Source organism: Helianthus annuus, chromosome 2, assembly GCF_002127325.2.
Source record: "Helianthus annuus cultivar XRQ/B chromosome 2, HanXRQr2.0-SUNRISE, whole genome shotgun sequence".
Lineage (NCBI taxonomy): Eukaryota > Viridiplantae > Streptophyta > Magnoliopsida > Asterales > Asteraceae > Helianthus > Helianthus annuus.
In genome coordinates this window covers 31,582,123-31,606,592 of record NC_035434.2, presented here as the reverse complement: position 1 = coordinate 31,606,592, position 24,470 = coordinate 31,582,123, and the positions used below count along the sequence as shown (strand labels likewise).

General features: G+C 36.3%; 1 protein-coding gene across 1 annotated transcript; it reads left to right on the top strand.

The window, feature by feature from the left end:
* The first annotated feature begins 8,344 nt into the window (after window positions 1-8,344).
* Window positions 8,345-10,388, top strand: LOC110884548 (protein RICE SALT SENSITIVE 3). Its single transcript, XM_022132266.2, has 7 exons — window positions 8,345-8,639; window positions 8,734-8,787; window positions 8,867-9,001; window positions 9,070-9,178; window positions 9,258-9,299; window positions 9,603-9,659; window positions 9,730-10,388. Exons 1-7 carry the CDS (start codon window positions 8,494-8,496, stop codon window positions 10,228-10,230), a joined length of 1,044 nt encoding a protein of 347 aa, XP_021987958.1. The 5' UTR covers window positions 8,345-8,493; the 3' UTR covers window positions 10,231-10,388.
* Window positions 10,389-24,470: the final 14,082 nt, after the last annotated feature.

Genomic DNA, 24,470 nt, shown 5'->3' with positions numbered 1-24,470 from the left:
ATGACTCTTCATCACCTTCCCATGTAGGATCATATGGGTCGGTTTCTTCCCATTCATTGTTCATGTTGCGCGGCGTAAGCCGGCTGTGAACAGGGCCTCGTTGAAGGTTCGACGGATACTCGTAGTAACTATCCGTTTCCCCTCTTGTATCGCGCGTGTCTTGTACGCTTAAACGTCTTGTAGGGGGAGGCCTGTTGGTTCTGCCTTGTATGTTGGCTGGTGGTGGCATTTGGCGTATCCCCTGACTCGGAGGGGTGACCAAGGACGGTTCTGCCGTCAAAACCGCCTGCTGCGCGATGAGCGATTGGTATGCTGCATTGATAGTGGCGATGTTCTTGGCATACCACGAGGCTGGGGTTTCGCCCTCTGGTAAGCCAAGTAATGCAGATACATTTTGAGGTGGCGCTGGGTTGGACGGTCCTTCGCCGTTGTTACCTGGGGTAACCATTTGTGTGATACGGGTAACGCTCCCGCGCTGACCCCCCGTGTTGGTGATCTCGACTTCACCTATTTCTTCGACTTGGGCTTGGAGGTTTTGGACTCCTTCACCCAAGGCCGTGTTAGAGTTGGCTCCGAAGCCGAACTCTGGAAAGATTCCTTGACCAGTCATAGTCGAAGGATGAAAAGATGTCAAAGGCTCAAATAAAGAAGATGAGGGTGGTTATAGAAAAAATCGGTGGGCGCCAATGAAGAAACAGTGATCTAATTAAGGTATTAATTAGAGGGGTTCATGTTCCTATCATAGTGGTTAATCTTCTTTGAGGTATTTGAGCTCCGACTGGTTAATCAACCTGCAAAACAGAACACCGTTACTCGTTAAGAGGGGAATGTGGGGGTTTCCCTCTTAACCGGGCTCCGGCGTGAGAATAAGCAACTGCTTTGAGAGTAATTAAGTAGTTAAGAGTAAGAGCCGAGAGAATAGAATGAATAACCTGAGGAATGAAGGTCTCTATTTATAGCCGGAGAGGTGTAAGAGGTTGTGGGCTGATGGGCCTTGGGCCAGGAACGGACAACAACGAATATGCTCTTTGCCTCGCTGGCCTCGACTGCTTAGTGGCTTTTAGATGCTCGTCGGTGCTGGCGCACCTTAATTGGAGCCACGTGTCATTGTTGTCGGCCTTGTTGTCCCTTCTGTCATCAACAGACAAGTGGAGATCGTGGGACAGTTGTCCCCGTCTCTTGATTGGTGCCATGTAGGCGTCCTTGTGTGCTTATCGTCAGAAGATCGTGGCGCACGATTGAACAGAGCCTGCTGGACGCTCATTGGCTCTTTTTACTGCCACTTGTACCCTGTGTACCTCTGTAGGTAACAGCGCGTCTTCCTATGGAGAGGATTTTGTTTGGTGGCAACTAACCCGCGCGGGGTTAGTGTGCTCACTTATACCATTGTTTTTATACTAAGTGTTGCTATCTGAGTTTATTATGTGCTCTTCCTCGCGCGGGGGTAAGTCACAATGTGATGTGAGCTGCGCGAGGTTGTTATTATCGAGTTGTTATGCTAAGGAGTATGGTCTCACGTGCAACCTGTTATGAGGTTTGCGCGACTTTTTGGGACCATACCCCTTCAATCACCATGCCCTCTAACCTAAGACTTTGATTAACGAATGACTAACATTAGTATGTTTTATGTTAATTATCATGTTGTGTTTTATATTCATAGTAATACGATGGTGTGTTTAAAGTTTTTATGGAATGTTAGGGTTTAGATATTGTGTTTTAGTGATTTTCACTCTCCTATTTAAGTATTTTATGGCTGAAATTATGGTGTTTTACGACTTTATACACTTTATAGAAAAAGGGATTCGTAGCTGAACCCCACATTCTAACATAGTGATTTTATTCCCTCTATTCGTCCTTTTCTAAATGTAAAAGGCATCTTAGTGCTACCATTGGATTCGTCCAAACTCGCAATTGCACAAATTCTAAGAAATATATATGATTTACTTTTGACTTTTGTGTAAGATTTCTTCTTTTTGTAAAAAATATGTTGAATATGACAAAACTTTTGTTAAAAGAGAAAGCAAAGAACCAAGTTAACCAATTGCCTTTGTTATTAGTTTGGGAATCACACTTATATGAATAAATGCAAGTGTTTGATGTCTTTTTTAGTGAGATAAACACCTAATTACATACTAACTAGAATTACGACCAGCCGCAATGCGGCGGGGATTCTTTAGTTATAACTAAGTCGATTTAGGATGCGCACGTTATGTTGAACCTTTCAAACGGGAAAAAAATAGACGATGTAAAAACGTTCACCCACACACGTACGTTGCGTCGTGTTAACTCAAAATTTAGAACGAAACGTAAAAACGTTAAACCAAAGACGCACGTTTCGATGTGTTTAGTCACAAAATTTAGAACGAAGCATAAAGCGAAAAATTTGCGGAAAATGAAAATTATAAAGGGCCAAAGTTGAAAGTAAAAAAGGTTGTGAGCATAGATTTCAAAAGGTAAAAAGTTTTATGTTAAAAGTAAAAAAACAAATAGTTTTGCGTTAAAGGTAATTTATGAAATACATTTGAGTGAAAAGTAAAAAAATCAATTTTTTTTTAAAACCCTCAAAGCCAAGGTTACAACAACCATATGCATAACCATTTTTTCTTTGAAAAACTCCCAAAGCCAAGATTACAACACATCAGTAAAAAAAAAATCAAAGTTGTTAAATCGCAAAAGATGGAAACTTTTGAATTAGAAGTGAAAAATCAAATTAATCAAAGGGGTTAAATTGTATAAGATGAAAATTGTTGAATTAGAAGCGAAAAATCAAATTAATGAAAGGGGTTAAATTAACAAAGATTAAAACTATAAACTTAAATTGTCAAGATTAAAACTTTAAGATTAAAAATGAAACAAAGATTAAAACTTTAAATTTAAATTATCAAAGTTTAAAACTTTAGGGTCAAAAAGGAAAATTCCAATTTTTTTTGAAAAGCTCACAAAGCCAATTGTATAACTCTCATATGCATAACTTAGTAATTTGACAATTTTAAGTTCAAGTGATCTATATTTATATTTGATGTAGTGAGTTGTATCCATATGATTTAGTTATGTAAATCAGTGGATGATGACTCTTTTAAGGGTCAACTTGTGTTTTTTTAAAAATAATTATTTTATGATCAGAGTTGTCACTAGGATTCGGTTATCGACACGGTTAAAAGACAGTTAGCTTCTTGGAAGGCAAATGTGTTATCTATGGGTAGAAGGCTAACATTAATTAAATCGGTGTTAGCTAATTTACCGGTGTATTACTTGTCTTTATACAAAGCACCTAATAAAGTGACGGACCAGATGGAGAAGTTGATGAGGAATTTTCTATGGGCAGGTTCGACTGAAGATAAAAAGATGAGCTGGGTTGCGTGGGATACAGTGACAAAATCTAAGAAAAATGGTGGTTTGGGAATTACGAGATTAAAAGATGTTAACTTTGCTCTTTTGGCAAAATGGGCTTGGAGATATAAAATTCAAAAGGATAGTATATGGCGTAAAGTGGTGGAGAGTGTTCACGGGGGAAGGGGTAGATGGGATTTCATGCCTCTAAATCGTAGGTTTAACGGGTGCTGGAATTCTATTGTTAAGGTGGTGGCTAGGCGATCTTTTAAGGGGAAAAGTTTTAATAAGTTTATAAAGGCGAAGATTGGGAATGGCCGGTCGATTAATTTTTTGTCGGATTTATGGGTTGGGTCGACTGTGTTAAAAAGTAAGTGGCCTTGTCTTTATAATTTGGAACGTCAAAAAAGTTGTACGGTTGCGGATAGGCTGCGGGTGGTTGATGGCAGTATGAGGTTAATAACGGATTGGAAAAGAGGAATCTCAACAGTAGAGGAAATTTCCGAAATGCAAGAAGTCAGTTTTCTCCTCAATAATGTTTCGTTGTCAGCTTCCAAAGATTTGTGGTATTGGGGGGGACGAAGTAAAGGATGTTTTCTCGGTGGCTGCGGTGAAGCTATTGATTTGAGATGATGAAGAGGTTAGTCGTGGGCAACTTATGCGTTGGGAATCTTGGATCCAGATCAAAATAAATATTTTTGTTTGGAGAGCTGAGATGGACCGTGTCTCTACTAAAGCGGCTCTGATTAGAAAACGGATAAATATACAAGATGGTTTGTGTAGTTTATGCGACTCTGGGGATGAGGATGTGATGCATCTTTTCGTTTGGAGTTTGGACCGCAGTGGGACAATGGTGCAATATTATGCCTTTAATGGCTTTCGAGTTTAAAGATGTGCTGAGCTTTCATGAGCAAGTTTGAGGAGGTAAGTGGGCTAAAAATGTGGTTAGAGGGGTTGTTATGATTACCTGCTGGGCAATCTGGAAAGCTCGGAACGAGAAAGTTTTTCGGGGGTCAAGCCTGAGGATCGTAGACGTGGTGGCGTTGATAAAGTCATGGTCGTTTTTGTGGTTAAAAGGTAGGACTAAATTCTCTGATATTGTTTGGAAGGGTTGGATTCGTAACCCTATGTATATGTTGTAATTGTTTTTTTGGTGGCCCTTGTTTTGAGGGTACGTCCGGTTTCTAATGAAGTTTACTGTTAAAAAAAAAAAAAAAAACCTCATTGCCAGTTAGTCGCCAATTACCACCCGAATTTTTTGTTTTATCAATTTTGTAGCTTTCGGAGAATATATGAAAATTAATTTTACTAGATACTTTTAATGAAAGTAACAAATAGACGATCATTTCAAATCAACTCAATTGTTTACGATAAACATTCACAATAATTTTGACACGAAGAAGAAAGTAACAGTATAGACCATCAATTCAAATTAACTCATTTATTTATGATAAACATTCACAATAACTTTGACACGAAGACACAAGACATTTCAATACATAACGAGAAATATATAAATATAACGCATTTGATAAAAGATTTTGTAAGACACATATTTTTTTTAGAGAAAGCGCATACGCTCTATACTCTACGTATATTCACATTATTGTTATTTTTATTTTTTTTTTTTTGAATGGCTCAGCGGAACACACCTAGACGAAGTACCTCCGCCCCCCGGGATCGACCCCCGGGCCCCCCCTAAGGTCCAGCCCACACCAGCTTTCGACCGGCTGGTAGTCGACCCCTTAGCTCACCCGTGCGGGAAAACCGCTCTAGCCCGGGATCGAACCCGTGACCAGAGGGTAAAACCCTCACACCTCCACCCAGCTGAGCTGGGCTTCATTGGCTGTTATTTTTATTTAACATTATATTTCTTGTCAATATTTATGATTCGTATCTAGCTTTAGAGGACCACTGTCTCTCTTCTCTATATCAGCTGGCATAGGGTTACTTTCAAACACAGGCCCATATGATATCCCCTTTCTTTCTTCCCCTTGAAACAAAATACACTCTATTTATGGTGCTTCCTAAATATCTTCAAGACTTAAAAGTAAGAGTAAACTGTCATTTTGGTGCCTGTGGTTTGAGCATTTTTGTCATTTTAGTTCAAATCTCAAACATTTTACATCTGTGTCCCTGTGATTTGCATTTTGTTGTCATTTTAATCTAAAATTTAAAAACCCTATTTTTTGACTGTTGCAACCTCCTATTTTGTCTTTTAGTTCAGGGGCATTTTGGTCATTTTGCTTTTCATTTAACATTTTCTTAATTCAAAAACTTATATATATATATATATATATATATATATATATATATATATATATATATATATATATATATATATATATATATATATATATATATATAGGGAGAAGATCATGCGAGAACCACCTCTTATTGCGAGAACCGCGAGAACCAATGTGAACACAATCAAAAATGTCTAAAAATAGCTTAAAATAGCTAAAAATCACACAAAAAAAATTTTTTTTTAATATTTTTTATATAAAAATCGCTACTTTTCGAAGCAAAAAAAATTTTTTTTTTGCCCACTAGAAGTAGCGATTTGAGCATAAAAAATAAAAAATAAAAAAAATTTAGATTTTTTTTTATTTTTTTAGATTTTTTTTAGGTTTTTTAGGGGTTTAGTTTTTAGCATTTTAGCTGGGGGGGGGGGGGTTAGGTTTTTTGGGGGTGGGGGGAGGGGGGTTTAGGTTTTTTTTTTTTTTTTTTTTTGGGGGGGGGGGGGGGGTTAGGTTTTTTTTAGGTTTTTTTGGGGTTTTAGTTTTTAGCATTTCGCTTGGGGGGGGGGGGTGTTAGGTTTTTTTTTTTGGGGGGGGGGGGTGGGGGGTTTAGGTTTTTTAGGTTGTGGGGGGGGGGTGGGGGTTAGGTTTTTTTAGCTATTTTAGGTTGTGTTCATATTGGTTCTCACAACAAGGGTGGTTCTCGCATAAGCCCCTCCCTATATATATATATTATATTAATATACACACATACATAGCAGTTCATCTTCATCATCATCATCGACAACTTCAGCTCTCTCTCTCTCTCTCTCTCTCTCTCTCTCTCTCTCTCTCTCTCTTCTCTGAACTACCACCACACCACCCCCACCACCCCTACCACCGCATCATCCCCACCACCACCATCCCACTGCCGCCAACACCACCATCTCTCTCTAAAACCTGCACACACACACTCTCTTTCTCTCTCCAAACACCCATCTCTCTCTTCTCTCTCTCTGTAAAAAGATTTGTTAAAAGAAACGAGGCTCAGATCTGTAAAAAGAAACGAGGCTCCAACAACAAATCAAAACAAAAACCGATTTGTATAAAGAAACGAGGCTCAGATCTGTTTTACAATGGGAACAAGGAGGAATAACCGCCATGGCTGCAAACAGAGGTTGCAAGCGCACTTGCCCTCCTCCGATTCTGCCACGCCAAGCTGCGGAAAATCTCAAATGTTGACCCAATTTTGACTCGGATTAGGTGAAATCATCACAGCCTCGTGGTGAATAAAAGGACTGGGTTCAAGTTTTGATCATCCTGTTTGTTACAAAATCACCCTCAAGCACCTAAAACATTAACAAAATCACAGATCATCATCCATCATCTCTATCCCTTAAAGCTAACAAAATCACAGATCATCATCCATCACAAAATCATAGATCATCATGCGTCTCCCCTCCACCACAGTACACCCTCCACCACCGTCTCCCCTCCACCACCGTACACCCACCACCACCGTCTCCCCACCACCACCCTCTACCACCGTACACCCTGACAACCACCGCTTGCTCTTGCTCCAACCCATATTTAAACTGCCATTTTGTTCTGATTCCTCTTGCTCCAGCCCATATTTAACACCTCCATCAAAATCAAATCCCCAATAAATCTGCATCAAACGCGAATCGGAGATAGAAGAGAGAGAGTTGTATGTTTGGTTGTAAATATGGGGAATCGTAGTCGGGGTGGTGGTAGTTCAGATTGGAGGTGGCGATTTTGGATTACAGAGATCTGGGTTTGATCTAGGTTTGATTACAGAGATAGAAGAGAGAGAGAGAGAGAGAGAGAGAGAGTTGTATGTGTGTTTGTGTGTGTATATATATATATATATATATATATATATATATATATAAATTTGAGTTATAATAAATTTAAATGACCAAAATACCCCTGAGGATAAAGACAAAATAGGGGGGTTTAAGTTAAGGAATCTAGTCAAATTTGAAATTTGGACTAAAATGGCAACAAAATGCAAACCATAGGAACCCAGATGTAAAAAGTTTGAGATTTGGACTAAAATGACAAAAGTGCCCAAACCACAGGGACCAAAATGACAGTTTACTCTAAAAGTAAACTATGTTTTTCTTTAAAATTACTACAATACCCTCAACAATCTATAAGTTACATTATGAATTACACAAATTTATATTCATCTTTTATAAATGTGGTACCTCAAAACACAAATTTATATTCATCTTTTATAAATGTGGCACCTCAAAAAAAATAAAAAAAAAATCAAATATAATACAAGAATCTCAACCGAGCCAAACCAAACCAAACCTCACTTAAAGTAATATACGTTTTTCTTTGTAATTACTACAGTACCCTCTACAATCTTAGCTTAAAAACATTATATAACTTGCATTATGAACTATATTGATTTATATTTACCTATTATAAATGTGAGGCATCAAAAAGTTACAAATTTCAAAAGCTAATATAAAAATCTCAACCGAGTTGAACCAAACCAAACCAAACCATTCACACCGAATTGAACAAAATCAAATCGAACACGACAAATAGATCTAGAAACACACGCACACAGGGTCGGGCCTATTGTTCAAATGGGTGCATGAATGCATACGGGGCATGCACCGTCCTCACGAAAAGCCCTTTTCGACTCAATTAATTTTGTCGACGACACCAACAAACACGCTACAGTTGTACTGTCCCAACTTGTAAGGACCTTAGTCTCTCCTAACTTGTGAGGACCTTAGTCTCTCCTAAAATAAGACAAAAGGGACCCCTCTTGTTTTCCAAAATCAAGCACTCATTGTATCCCATTGATGTCAACAACCTCTTATTTCCTCTCCACAACGTTGTCACTACACAAAATCATCCAAGATTTTATGAATCATTTCATGTGTGTTTCTGTGCACACACAATGGAAGGACTTCCTATGCTAACTTGTCTCATACAACACACCTTAAAAACCCTTTGCACTTGTTCTTCATCAGAAGATAACACTTCTAACAAATGGGTTTACGCGGTTTTCTGGCGAATTTTGCCTAGGATTTACCCCCCTCCCAAGTAAAACAAACCGAAATCGCACTAAATAACTTGTTATGTTATTTCATGTTTTCTATGTGTTCTAATGGATCAAGTTTTCATTGTTTGGATGTAGATGGGACGTTGAAGGAGGCGTTCTTGATCGCGCCAAAGGAAACAAGCGAAACTGGTAACAAAGTTTGCACCCTTTTCGGTTATTATTAATCATTCACAAGTTTTTTACTGACCCTTTTGGTTTGGGAGTGTAGGATTCTTGTTTGGGAAGACGGGTTTTGCGATATTGATGAATGCGAGCGAGTCGGGAATGATGGATCATCAAAGGGTGGATTTGGAGCTGATATCTTTTTTAAACTGTCTCATGAGGTTTACAATTATGGTGAAGGGTAAGAAGAAAAAAAAACATGATGATCATATGTTTTTGACTCAAAATTAATGTGGTTCTATGGTGAAGATTGATAGGGAAAATAGCTGCAGATAATAGTCACAAATGGGTGTTTAAAGATGGATTAAATGAGCATGATCCTAGCTTTATTTCTTCATGGAATGCATCTATTGATCCTGTAAGCAAATAAAACTATTATTCATAACTTTTTATTATTATTTTTTTATTTAATTATTTTGTTAATTATGTATAAACAGCAACCAAAAGCATGGGAATTTCATTTCAATTCCGGGATTAAGGTTAGAACAATATTTTGATTAATATGCATGATTCGCAGTGGCGGACTCAGAAATTTTTTTCTGGGGACGCGGATGAAGGGTTCAACCATATTTTCAAGGGGTGCGATCGGGTTTTTTGCCTAAAAAAGACACTAATTTTTTTTTTCAAAGGGTGCGCCCGCCCACCCACCAGTAAAGGTAGGTCCGCCAATGATGATTCGGTCTAACCCAACATCTTCATGTCGCAGGCCTATAACATATATAGAACCCGGCCCGGCTAACATAATAATATAACAATTCAAGATGTATTTTTGTATGTAACAGACAATTGCAATCATATCTACTAGAGAAGGCATCATTCAACTAGGCTCTTTTGATAAGGTTGTGTTATGGTACAAAATTTAATTTATAAGCTACAAGTTATTGGTTATAACACATCATATGTTGACAGATTATTGAAGATCTGAATTTGGTATTAAGCATCCGGAGGAAATTCAGCTACTTACGTACCATCCCAGGGTTATTCTCAATTCAGAGACCATTTTCTACCGTACAACATTCTTACAACCCACTTAAGCATAAAAGTACTATTGGGCCGGATGAGGCCCAACAAGTAACTGGGTCAAAAGTCAACGTCCATGGTGGAGAAAGTGAACCTCACAAGGGTCCGATTTGGTCATTGGGTTCGGGTTACATAAACCAAGAAAGTGGCCCATCACTTTGGGCCATTCCACCCCTCTTGCCCTACAATTATGGATCTCATGATCACTTGGCCCGTATTCGCAACGATGGGGTTGATCAATCTGTAAGGGATAAGATATCTAGAGTCGAAGATCCGGGTGAAGAAGGGAAGTCGAGATGCTTGAACACTAACCCGGGGTTCGGTATGGAGTTAGGGTTTGGGCCCAAGAGGGTAGCACAAGAAAGTGATGTAAAATTTCAACTAAATTAATATGGACAAATTTGCATTTATTTGGATATGACTTTAAGTGCTTTTGCTTCAATTAGTTGTGATTAAGGTGTCCGTTTTGTATCTCTATACCATCGGAGCAAATTATGCTAATGTTGGCTATGTTCCACATAAGTAACGGATTACGTCACGTGTCACGATTCTATGAGCTAAAATTCTTTTTCCTGCTTCTCTTACTTCATCCATTCATATTCTATTTCTTAGTTTATAATACCAGGTTTTATAATTCTTAAAATATTCATTACTAACTATTTAAATTTTTCTGTATTCACCTTGTGTAGTACATGTGGTTCTGACCTAGTAATATAGATAGACATTCAAGCGGATTGTAAATACGAAGTCAAATATACCTTATATATTATATTTGTGATCTAATTTGTCATGAAAAGAAACTAATGATGGTTGCCCTTTTAGGTTGTGGGAATCATGGAATTGGATGGTAATGAAAAGTCATATTAAATTAAGTCTTAGATTCCAAATAAGAAATTTACGTGTTGGTGCATGTAAGTGGCATCATGCAAAACCTAATGCAATCACAATTAGTAATTAACATTTTTATTGATTTTAGTAGTGTTACTTTAGAGTTTAGACACGGAATAATGTATGTTGTCATGGAGCCGTCTTGCCGCCCATGAGACATTTTCGAGAAGTTAAGGACTAGCGTTTCTATTCCGCTCTATCTTTGATAATAATGTTTAGTGAGATTGATGCGCTATTGGTTACAAAACCATATAAAAATACATATGACAACATTGCATAACAAAATTACATTTTGATCTACAATCGTTATTCTGAACAACTTCTTCAAGTTGTGGTCAGGTCCGATACAATCGTTATTCTCAACAACCTCTAATTGGGTTTTGGGTATACCCCATTCTGATATCCGTATTCCCAAACTTCAAACCAAACACATCACAAATTCTATGGGTCATAGATGGAATATTGGAGTTTAACAAAAACAAAACAAAAACATGTCATTGATATAATGACATACAATACGTAGATCAATATCAATGCATTACGTTAAATTACCAAGTATCTCAAAGTAAAATCAATTTTAAAGTCAAATATATTACGGTCACTAATTTAACAATGGTGTAAACTGTAAAGGGCTTACCTCCTTCTCAAACACTGTCCCATTTTAGAGGTAGTTTGTTGGTGTAGCAATAATACTCTTTAATGCACCGCCCCATTTAAGGGTTGATTGAAAAATAATTACTAAAATGGGTGTTTTGGAATGACTCTTTTCTCAAATTGGTGAGGGTGGAAAAAATATTTATCAAAATGGGTGATTTAAAAAAATATTTATTAAAATAAGTGTTTTTTCTTATTTCTTTATTATTAACTAATCTATTATATTTTTTACTTTTTTTGGTTAACCTAATATGTTTTTAATTTATTTTTCTCCAAACAATTACTCTTTATATTTTATTACTTTTTAACTAACCATATTATAATTCTTTTTTTTTTCTTAAGGCCTTTTCTTTTATTTCTTTTTACATTTATATAAGCTAAATCATTCTAATATAAAGCTTACTCCTATAATTTTAGAGATGTAAACGAACACTAAAGTAACACGTTCATGTTCATTTATTTAACTTTAATCGAAGACAAACATGGTTTTCTTTTTCCTAAACAAGACATGTGTTCATGTTTACATTAACCGAATGAAATAAATGTTGTTTGTGACCATTAAAAAATAAGTTGATAATAATAATAATAATAATAATAATAATAATAATAATAATAATAATAATAATAATAATAATAATAAGTATCGAGTTGGCCAATGAAATTACGAACCAATCAATCTTCATAAATATTTTTCCCGTTAATAAATTTTATATAACTTTAGGAAACACTATATTATGGGTTTTCATTTGAATTGGTAATAAACTACGCAGACAATAGTAAATGAAAAATTATTCTCAAAAATATTAAATTAGAACAGTAAATGAGAGGTATTAGCATTTAAAAATAAAATGAATTCAACGATTTTAATTTGTTTTAACATGGGTTTCATTATATAAAAAAAGAAAAAATATAATAATTAATAAGTTGGTTAAAAAATCTATATAATGAGTTAGATTGAAGAAAAGAATATAAATGTGATAGGTTGATTAAATAAAAATAGAAGAATTATAATAGATTAGTAAAAAATGAAGAAATGTAGAAAAACACTCATTTTGGTAATTATTTTTCAAATCACCCGTTTTGGTAAATAACTTTTCCATCAACACCATTTTAGGAAAAAACTCTTTGTTATAGACTATCTTTTTCTTTATTCATTGCTTTTTCTTGATTTGCAAGATCCATTAAACCAGGGCGGACTTTGGTAGAGGGTTGGGCGGGCGGGCGGGCGCATCCCTTGATAAAAGAAATTTAGTGTATTTTATAGGGTAAAATCCCGATCATATCCCTTGAAAAATTGATTAAACCCCTCGTTTAATATACCTGGATCCGCCCGTGCATTAAACTCAATGGCTTAAAACTTTATTTATACAACTTTAGATCTATCATAAATAATTATTTTATTCGACTAATTTTTTATGTATACTAGGGAGAAAGCCCGTGCGATGCACGGCATGCATAATAGCTATTGTTTGTTCGTGGTAAAACGTCTAACACGGCCGGTGCATAACATGTAAGACAATACGCCTACAAAGGGGCGTGCTTAAACTTTATTAAACCATGAACCATAAGTTGTTTCCTTGGGTTTTTCCGGCCAAAAAGAAGTGAAAAAAGATGTCTTCCAAGAAAAAAAAAACATGAAACAGAAAAAGGAAAACGCATAAACTCTTGCACGCCTTCCTATCTTATTGGATAACACATAGACCAAACTTTAGCTAACGCATGCCACCGTCATCCCCAATCCCATCACCAGCCAACTGACTGCAGTGAAATAACGAAAAGAAAACTATTAAAAATGGTATACTATGTTTACGTATATAGACATCGAAAAGTAGTACGGGTTTTCATTACAAACACTAAGTGCAGACGGTATACCTTTCATGTGGGTCACTGTCAACTGTTTCTTCTGAATCCGAATCTGCATAAGCAGGCCTGGGAAGGAAAAGCACGAAACATTTATGTAGACGGTTATCCAAAAATAAATATGCACAACTACATTGTTTATGGAAATCAATCAGTTATAGTTGAAAGTTTTTTTGTTGTCTTTCCATTTATAACGACACCAAGTTTATTTTTTTCCAAAGCCAACTTATCCCCTTATATATCTTTACACATTCGAAGTGATGCGTTACCAAGGTTTTTTATTCCTATTTTTTTAATGTAGAACAATGCACTTTTATATTTACGAACTCAAGTTTCCGACTGTTGTAGCCTCCTAATTTTAAAATAGAATAAACATATACCAGGTATGTAAATAACATTTCAGATCGAGTAGAAAGGTAAATAGCACATCTTTAATTAAAATGGTTTATTAAACAGGGCACGAATAAAGTGTAAGCCGATATATACCTTACGGTCGCTTCAACGCGCTTAACTGGTGTCGGTATGGGTAGTACCCCTTGTCTTTAGCGGGGATCGATGGAGGTGTGGAAGAACCAAAGGGCTTACAACCATCCCCATCTAGCAAGACATTCTTGCAGTTGAAGGATTCAAAATGGCCATGATCATAATATGTACATGAATCAAGCTGGAGGGTCTGAGTGTTGCCCATAAGAGAGTGCAAACAATTCGGCAGTGTTGAAATGCTTCCATCAGCGTTCCTTACCATCACCAGAGTGAACTTATCCTGTATGTCAGTGGAATAAAGGCTGTAGTCGCGTGACAGGCGAGGCTCTGCTGTGAGTATACTATGAGCAGTGGTCTTTGTCAAGCGTTGGGCGGTGTCTTCAAAGCAGACAACGACAGCTTCGGCTATTGAGTCAAACACCTCGAGTTCTAGCCTGAAACTGTGCAAGGTTTGTAATTTATTTTCAGTTATAAGCCTGCATGAGAATGGCTACAAATTAATACAACTAAACATTTTTAGAAACAAACCTTGCTCTCGGGAAGACAACGGGGTTTTCGCACCCATCACACCACATATCGTTGTCTTCACGCCCCACACCTTTCATGCAATTCCCACCGCCGCATGTCAGCCTGAACCACTCTTGGCTATTGCGTATGCGTTTGACTTCAACACGACAGGTGAATTCAGCACTCTGCATATATTACAAGCATAACTATAAACTTTAACCATTTGATTCAAAAATGATAACCAATATTGTGCTTATCCAAAATGACATATCCTAAGTGTATATTACGTTCTAATGCAAACCTGATTTGACCTTAACCAAAATGACCAACGTTTACATATGCTTGGTTCGCCACGAACTACGTACACTCTTTATCCACCCAATATTTAAATTACATTTTATGTTTTCAATAAATATTTATAAACGTGAGTTGGGTATTAAAAAAACATTACTTTTTTTTCGGTATTAAAAATGTGAATTCGGTAGTAAAAAATATTTATAAACATTTATAACTGTTAAAAAATATTTATAACTATCTATAAATGTGAATTCCGTATTAAAAAATAGATTTCGGTATTAAAAAAAACTTTACTTTTTTTTTTCAACCGCTTTAATATAGTCCTCCTATGTGATGTGGATACAACCAACAATCGTGTGGGGTCAGCTTGGTCGTCACAAAGTATACGAATTTGGATTTGGTTATTGCCTGTCAAACTCGTAAACGGACTGTTAGGTTTTAACATACGAATGTAAGTCCAAATAGATGTTTGATTTAATGTATTAAAAAATAAGGTTGTGCCTTCATATAACAATCAACTCATACATGCATATGAAAATTGTATGATCATATGTAATAACAATCAACCTGTCACGAAGTCATTTCTTGATTTATAATAATACCATAAAAGGATGAATGTATATATATACTGAACATATGGTTCTTTTTGAGTCTTACCTAATAAAAAACATCCATATTTATTTAGTGGCAATCTTGCTGTCTAACCCAATGATAGAAAATCTAGCACCAAGATCCCACTAAATGCGTTTTTGGTTATTGGGTTACCTTTGTAAATAATCCTTCAAGTATCCTTTTAACACAATTAAATTAATTAACTTAAGATCAAAATAAAAAATATATAAACTCATTTGGGTAATCATATTATAATTATCCATAATTAAATATTTAGCATATATAATTAAGTTAATATTAAATTTAAAAGTGTATATTTCTTTAACATTATAATTTTATAAAAGAGACGGTCGAGATAACAAATTACGGAAGCTGTAATCGTGTCATGCGTCCTCCATAATATTATGTGTAGAGATAGAGATATATTGTCCTTTACTCTTCGATTCGATAAAGATACATAATCTAAAATAAATATTCTATTTATACAATGTATTTTGTAGGGGGCATACCATGTGATGCTTGTTTCTTCTACCTTGGGTCAAGATGGCTTCTAGTATGGTTCATTTTTCTGAATACCCAGCAACAGAATCGTTCCTTGCCAAGTGTAGACAGAGCGGTTATAGGTTGTTGGAGAGAAGGCGGGTATGGGCTGCAATATGGGTAAAGATTTATAAAGCCATTTAGATGGTCTTTTGGAATGGACAACATTAATTAACACAAAATTAAATGATGATTGTTATAGGAAAATGATAAGTCACTTACTTTTATTAGAGTGAAACCGAGAATTTAGGGGTTTGCATACAAAGGGACATAACAATTATAGCCACATTAATATAATAAAGTTGAATTAAAAACATCATTAAAGTTGTATTTATGAAGGTAAATATGTAGTTAGGGTCTGGAATCAATGTCCTTTAATTGATGTATGGTTAGAATATAATTTAATGTCATGTTATATTAGAAACCATACATACTGTAAGGAACATGTATAACAATATATCACTAAGTAACATTAACTATTGAGTATTTTTAAAATATGGTTAAGAACACATAGTAAATTAGGTGACATATACAATTATTATGATTGTCTCTTATGTTATAATTATTAACAGTATTATTATTGTTATTATTGTTATTAGATGAGATGGATAAGTCAAAAGGCATAATGTAAACCTATGTGCTATTTGAGTAAATGTTTATCAATGATTCATATGATAGTAAGATGGTGTAACCTAAGCGAAGCCCCTCTATCATGATACTTAAGGTGCTTAGATGGTTATGAATAATTCACAAGACGATATATATGATAATATAACCTTTATTTTGACCCATTCTCTCATGTTATTCCTTTTTACTTAAAAATTTTGCAATTATTAAACATTATGATGCATTTTTTAAATAAAAAATATTAGAGTATTATAAAGGTTATTTTCGTACAAAAATCAGGAGGGGTTGCATCTTGTTATACAATAACAAAAAAATGATTTTGACCATTTTGCCCTTACTACTTTCTCATGTTGTAAGACCCAAACGTGCAAAAAACTAATAGAACTGGGACACAAAGCAACTCCACTTTTGGTAAACTCCAACTTGGCCCATTTGTAAGTTATTTATTTGGATATACTCAATTTGAGATAAAATATAAATTAAAATCAACCTATGACACAAAATTGAAAAATGCAAGTTCAATAGTACACCTAGTGTTATATTTTGACAAAAAGCACTATGGAAGTAAAAATTGAGCTGCTCGTGATACTTTATTGGTGATTGCTTTTATTTAGATAAAGAGGATGTATGCAATATGTTTATAACACCTATCAAACATTACCACTGAGTTATTTATACCCATTTTTATATAATTTATAATTTAAAGATGCTATTGGTATCACTCTATCAGTAAACACATAATCTTATATAAGCAATAGTTTTTATTTTGTGGGTTCGGTAAGTTCGGTCAAACCCAGTAACATATTTAGCTAAACATAATGTGTCCGTGTGACCCGTTTGTCCCATTTATTTTATTTGTTTTTTTATAATTGGCAACCTCGATCACGCCCTTTGTGGCGAGTTAAGCCTCTTTCCAAATGGGTAATATTGCACAAAGGGACAATCCACGACATTGTGGCAGACACTAATAACCTTCAAGTAAAGCCAAAACTAAATGTTCATATTGAATGTGATGTTACGAAGCATTGACAAATGCTAATACATGTCCAAATGAATCCTTTACAAATGCTAATATTGGGATATTACATATTTTTGTAAATGAATACAAAATGCAAATATAAACCACAATTTGGTTTTACATAGTTGGTGCTTGTACTAACCACTACTTCAAATAAAATATTCTAGTGGGGTACGCGTGTGTTACGGTGGAGACCACAACACTTAGATTAGTAATCAAGTTTTGGGTTTGCGAATATAACCCGTTAATAATATAAAAAAAAAACCTTTAAACCACCAACCTGACAAAATTGGCACCAAAAATTATAAAAAACCTAAAAGTCCCAACTTAAATTGTTTAAACCACAAGTTTTAAAAATGATTATGTTCTGATGGTTTTTAAGAAACCAATTCAGTAACAAAAAATGACAGTCCATTGATTTTTGAATCTTAATCACCCCTTCAATTCCTAACTCTAGTTTCGATTTAAAAAAATGTAAAAAGTGATTTAATAATAATAGGATGTACCATACATTGTTCAATTTGGGATCTTCGGTTATCTTCCTTGACCTTTTAATAATAATAACAATTCTCTAAAAAAATTGATTTAGGAGTTTTTATGCATCAACTGCACTTTAGGAGATCTTCGACAACATTTGACTTGTTTTTTAAGCCAACTTTTGACCCCTTCGTAAGTAAGTGGTTAATATCTGCAAGGAAAATAGATTCTACTTCTTGAGTGTGTTTTCTATTGATATTAATCTATTAAATTTGACCAAATTACATAGAAAAGAACACCATTTGGACTACAATATCAGAAAGTGAAGTTGATGCTTGAAACATTAAACCACCTTTATGGTCGTTTCTTTGGTGAAGATGAAAAAATAGGGGGTTGAGGTGGTTTGGGTCAAGTACAGGTATGTTCGAGTTTGAAAGGATAATATGCAATATGGGTCACAATGGGTCAGGTTGACCCGCATTCATATCGGATATAACTACATAAGCAATACCTCAAGTTGACCCACATTTATATCTAGTGTAAATATATCATGTCACTGATTTCCGCCTGAATATTGCTCCCGAAATTTAATCTTTTAAGAGCAATAGGAGCCTGCTTTGTAAGAGCATTCACTGTGATCAGTGTCTAATCTTGAAATCCGTAGCATTTTTCTTGCCTATCAATTGTTCATGTACAAACAACACTATCTTTAAGAATTGTTATTTTAAATGGTACCTAAATTTGGTGGGTCACATCTTCATTTCACAAAAAATAAACACATACCTTATATGCTCGAAATGCAGTTTGGATTCGAGTGGCGGAATAATGTTGATTATTAGAAGTAAGAAACTTTGATTTATTCATAGCTGGATATGTTTACCTTAGCATCTTTTAAATCATTGGAATCCTGCAATAAGGATCATTAGCCTTTAAATTTCCTAAAAAGGAAGCTATGCTTTGACTTTTGAGGTGAATACGACCATTTTCGAGCATTAGCATCCAATTTTGTAACCTAAAACTTAAGGTAACAAACGAACATTAACACACAAGTTCAAATAAAATTACTCTTGAAATTCGTTAAACTACATGCCATAACAAAGTAAGAAAATAAACAATAATAAATGAAATGAATCCCTGAATTAGCTCTATCGAAAAGTGCAAATCCTTTGCGTAAAGTTCTGCAGGCAGAGTCTTCTGTTCACAACCGGATGAAGATCTTCCGTCAACGGGTTCGGTTCTCCCCCGATTGAAAACTTATCTCTTCCACATGCTCCTTGGCCGAAGCCATTGCAGACCAACAGGCACACAATGCACAATATAATTTGAATGTTAGTCACTCCACAATGATGCAACAATAAGCTAATGGATCAATGACCTTATATATAACAATGGTAAGAGAGCAGAAGAGTAAAAAATTTACGTTGATGGACTCCTTGTCTTCGTTAATTATGAGTCTTCATACAATGCATAAATTTATTTAGAATAACAATTAACTTAGACTCTTTACATGGGAGAGTATTATATTTGCCATTTACTATATATGTATTTGTACAAATGGTTTCAAACTTTCGGTGACTTTTTGATTGCTATATAATTGTTAATTTAAGATGAGTCATAACATTCATTTAATTATAGTCCCTAGAGATCCATTTCAATTAATTATAATCGGTTAGAATTAAGATATTAATTTAATATTCATGTTGGAAGACAAATGTACCCCTAAAACATAATTAATAAACGCATCATGTGTTGTATACTAAGTCTTTCTAGTTGTACCTCTTAATTTTTAAGAAGTCCTTGTAGAAAAATGACAAATTTAACCCTCAAACATAATTAATATATGTATTGTGTGTTGTATAGTAAGCATTGCTACTTATACCTCTTAACTTTTAAGAAGCCCTTGAGGAAATGCTTTAAAAGATACAAATGTATTTAAGAGGGTCATAATGAAGGTTGTAAAAAAGTTGATATAACTAAATTTTTAATTTTCAAACAGATGACTTGAAAGGTTTCATCCTGAAATCATTAATGATTTTGCTCTTTCATCAGAATGATTTTACTCACTAAATCCCACTAAGCTAAGGTTTCATCCTGAAATCATTAATGATTTTACTCTTTCAAACAGATGAATATTGAGCCGGAGGTCTTACTAGAAGCAACCTCTCTATTCCTACGGGGTAGAGGTAAGGTTGTCTACATCTTACCCTCCTAAGACCCTACCTTAGCTTTGCTATTGGTGAGATTTACTGAGTATGATGAAGATGATGACGACTCTTTAATCAGAAAAATATAATGTTTCATTTCAATTTTTACATAGTTTCTAACAATCCAATAATCGTTGACAAAATAACATGAAGAAACCCACCATGGACCCGATCAAGAAGGGCGTGAACCTCCTCACCTTAGTTTATCACCACAAACCTCGGTCACAGTGTCACACTCGTAGTATGTGTAGCATTTTACTCGATCAAGGGTCTGAACCCACCTAACCTTATTAATTTGTGTAGTAGCTACTACCTCTTTTCGAAAGCTTAATGCAAAATGAAAAACTCAAGAGCTTTTCAGGATTTCATTTCTATAACGACCAACTAGCTCTACTAGAAAAAAAAAAGGAAATTATCCACCACTTGTCGCCTAGTGGTAGAGAGGCTTGGGTTCTCCAATGGAGACCCAAGTTCAATACTCACTTGTGTCACTTTGGTGGATTAGACAATGATATATAGAGTTTAGTCTCCTTGAACAGGTGTCAAGCTCTATCCTAAGCCCACCCGGGTTTTTGTCCCATCATGCGTTATGCCAGAGAGTTGTGCTCTTGTGGTGGCATAATGACTGTCAAATGGCAGCCGAGGGCCCGGTTAAGACAACATAGTCTGACCGAAGTGAGACAACATGGCTCTTCAATTTGGAGAATAAGGTTACATAACAAAATGTAATTAAGTTTCCAATTTTAAGTTACAAGTTTATGTCAAGAATCAAAACTACAACACTTTGACAAAATGTGAATAAAAAAAAATCCTTTCTAAGAATCAAAACTACAACAATTTGACAAAATGTGAATAAAAAAAGCCCTTTCTAAGTTCATAAATTTCGAATATCTGAGCCTAAGTCAGAAAATCATAATATACATTACATATAAAATAAAAAAAACCGTGAGATTGGTCGACCCCACACCCTGTATACAGTGGCGGATCCGAGATATTTTTTCTAAGCGTTGAAATGTTTTAAGGTTTGTATGGCTATCGCTATATTATATTTTTTTCGGTCTGCACCGGGCCGGGGCTTGGATCATATTAAAAAAAAATCAAACTAAAATTCATATAATCAACAAAACCACATCAAAAGTCATTACAATTGCGTAATGAAAATAAAATATATGTAAAGTCGTTCCTTACAGGTTTTTATTTTTTTATATCTATCTATAGCATCGTCTAGAGAGACTTTCCTATGCAAGCCTTTTTTGGGCCAACGAAATGCATTTATTCCCCAAAACAAACAACTGTTAGCAAGCTACTAAGGAGGGAATAAACAACATACACACCAAACACAAAGTAAATTAGACAAATTGGAAGCCTTAGAATTTAAACCAGTTCTCTAAATGCAATCATGAGATTTTGTTCATCTTTACCATCCACCAATACGTCCACCACCGAGGCTACCGAGAGGTTTCTGCTATTGAAGACCCTTTCATTTTGCTAAAGCCAAATTCTCAACACTGTCATGAGGAAGACAACATATATAATCTTCTTCCAATTTGGGTCCATCCCAAATTCAGCACATGATTCAGGATTTGCGGCACCGAGTCGTATGTGTCGGGCCGGGATCTTGATCCACACACTTATAGACTGCCATACCATCCTAGCAACCATGCAAGAGGCCTTAAGGTGATTAGTGGTCTCGTATTGTATGCCACAAAGCAGACACATCCCGTCTCCCACGATCAAATTTCCTGAAGCTAAAGGAGAGGTCGTCAGAATTGTGTCTTGATAGGATTTCCACGCAAACTAGTTGACATTGGGGGTTGCAATCTTACTCCATGAAAAATGGTCCTATTGAAGCATTGTCGGCGTGCTTTCCATTAAATCCACTCGGACTTGTTTACTAGAAAATTCCACTTCTCGATCCCTAGTTCTCTAGACCCAAATATACTTCTCTTTCTTTACCATTACCTGCTTCAAAATTCCTATCAGCTGATCTGCTTCCCTCTTTTGGTCCTCTGTTCTTGGTGCTCTTTTCCAACCCAAGTCTCACAACACTCATCCGTCCTGAGTAACTTTATAACAGTACGATACCGTAACATTTTTATGGGCAACACATGTAAAGGCTGCTAGAAAACGACTTTTGAGGGACCCTTCTGGTGCCCAATGATCTGTCTAGAATAGAACACTATTGCCTTGCCCGATCTCACAGCTTATTCGCTCGCAAAGGTCTAAGCCAATGAGTCAGAAGGTCCTTATTTATGCCTCCTATAGAGCCCCAAACCCCATTGATCGCTTTATTTATCAAAATTAGACTATCTCCTCTTCCTCCCCCGTGTATTGCCTTCATTATCTTTACCTATAGCTGGTCATTGTTGTTTCTATATCTCTACCACCATTTTGCTAGAAGCCCCATTTTTAAATCTCTTATTACCTCGACACCCAAACCTCCTCGCTTTTTTGTTTTAAGGATCCTTTAAAGGAACCTCCTTCAGATCCCTTCCAAAGTTCTAATAACATCACAAGGGGCTTTGAAAAGAGATAAATAGTAGTTCGCTAAGGAGCCTAAAACTGACTTCACTAGTACCACCCTTCCGGCGAACGAGAGGTTTCTGAAATTCTAAGAGGAAAGTTTTTAGTTGAACTTATCCAATATAACTTTCCAATTGGCTATCCGATTCAAACTTGCCCCCACGGGCATTCCAAGATACATAAAAGGGAACACCCTTTTTTTACACCTAAGGATACTGATAGAACCGAGTTCGAGATCGGTGGTCTCCCCAAAATAAAATAACAATAAGAACTGTAAACATTAAGAGATTTTTTGATCAAATTTTCATGTTCTCCATTAAACACCAAACATGCCTTTTTAAAGGCTTACAAAATATGCACGTAATGCAGGAAGATGGGTTAGTGGTTCAACTACCCACTAGCACTTCTAGAAATTGAAATAACAGAAATAAAAGACTCTTAACAACTAATGCAAATAAACGTGGGATTGATCAGGAGAACATGGGGCTAATAGTTGGGTGGATCATGGGGGATCCGTATCAATACCCGCCCGATTAAAATGGGTCGTGTCCTCATGACCCACATGTGTAGTCAAGGCAGCCCATGGCGGTTCCGTTGGTGGTTCAAACAATAAGAATTGTGGCATTTTGCAACGGTGCCCCGGATGGAACTTTTCGTCACAATGGAAACAAATGCCGGCAGCTTTCTTGGCTTGCATTTATGCTTGAGTGAGGCGCTTCAACGGTTGTGATGGAGTTGACACCGGTGTGAGTTGACTCGGACTCGGTTCCACAATCGGAGAAAGGATCCCGGTATGAAGCTTGCCTTCAATTAAACGAGCTAATCCATATGTTTGATGCAATGTTTGAGGATGATGGATAGCTAGTTCACTTTGAATGTCCGGTTTAAGTCCGGAAATGAAACAGTTCTTCAGTGTCTCGAGAGATAAACCGATGACCCTGTTGGTGAGTCGTTCAAACTCAGTTTAATACGCGGCCACAATATTGTTTGCTGGAGTTTGAAAAGGGTCGCCTGGTGATTCTCATATGAAGAAGGACCAAATCGGAGCTCCAAAGATCGGGAAAATTCCGGCCAACTTTCGAGTAACCTGTTGTTGGAGAGATGCTTGTACCAACTCAGTGCATCACCGGTGAAGTAGAACACAGCTAAATAAAGTCGTTGAGCGACTGAAACGGAGTAGTAGTTAAAGTAGTTATTGGCTTGGAAGAGCCAATCCAATGGGTTCAAACCATCAAACATGGGAAGGGTAATCTTCGGTGGTTTGGGGTTGTGGTTGGCAGGAGGTGGTGGTGGCGGCGGTGGTGGTGGTGGTGGTGGAGGTGGCGGTGGTGGAGGTGGCGGAGTGTTCGACCCGGAAGGGCCAGGTCTATTCGGATCAGGGCGAAGAAGGGTAGCAATGAGGTTGTTTGTTTGCTCATATTGAGCTGCCAACTGTTTGATGATGATATCCAGATGAGCCTTGTGTTGCTCTTGACCGGAAACCATCTGGTTGGTGGCTGCGGTGTTGGAGGTGATTGATGTGTGTAAAATGCAACATATAAATCACATCAATTAAGGCATAAAACTAACCCTTTTTAAGTACTAATGTTGGAAAAAGAGTGTTTTTGTCTTCCTTTTGTATTTTCAGGATGAAATGAGCTCAAAATCACAAAAGAAGCAAAAAGACAACTAATTCTACCATAAATACAAGAAAAGGAACAAAAGTGGACTGCCCGAACCCTCAACGGCACCTCCCAAGGCAAAGGAGAAGAAACAGAGTCTGAACACGCCCCGTGTCCAGCGAACACGGGGGCGTGCCCAGGAAGCAGCAGAAAAGACAAACCAGTAGAAGCTTCCATTGCCCACCACGGGGCCGTGTCCAGCGAGCACGGGGGCGTGGTGAAAGTACAGCAGGCGCATTAATTGTAATTCGCAATTACAATTAATGAAGTGAGAGAATG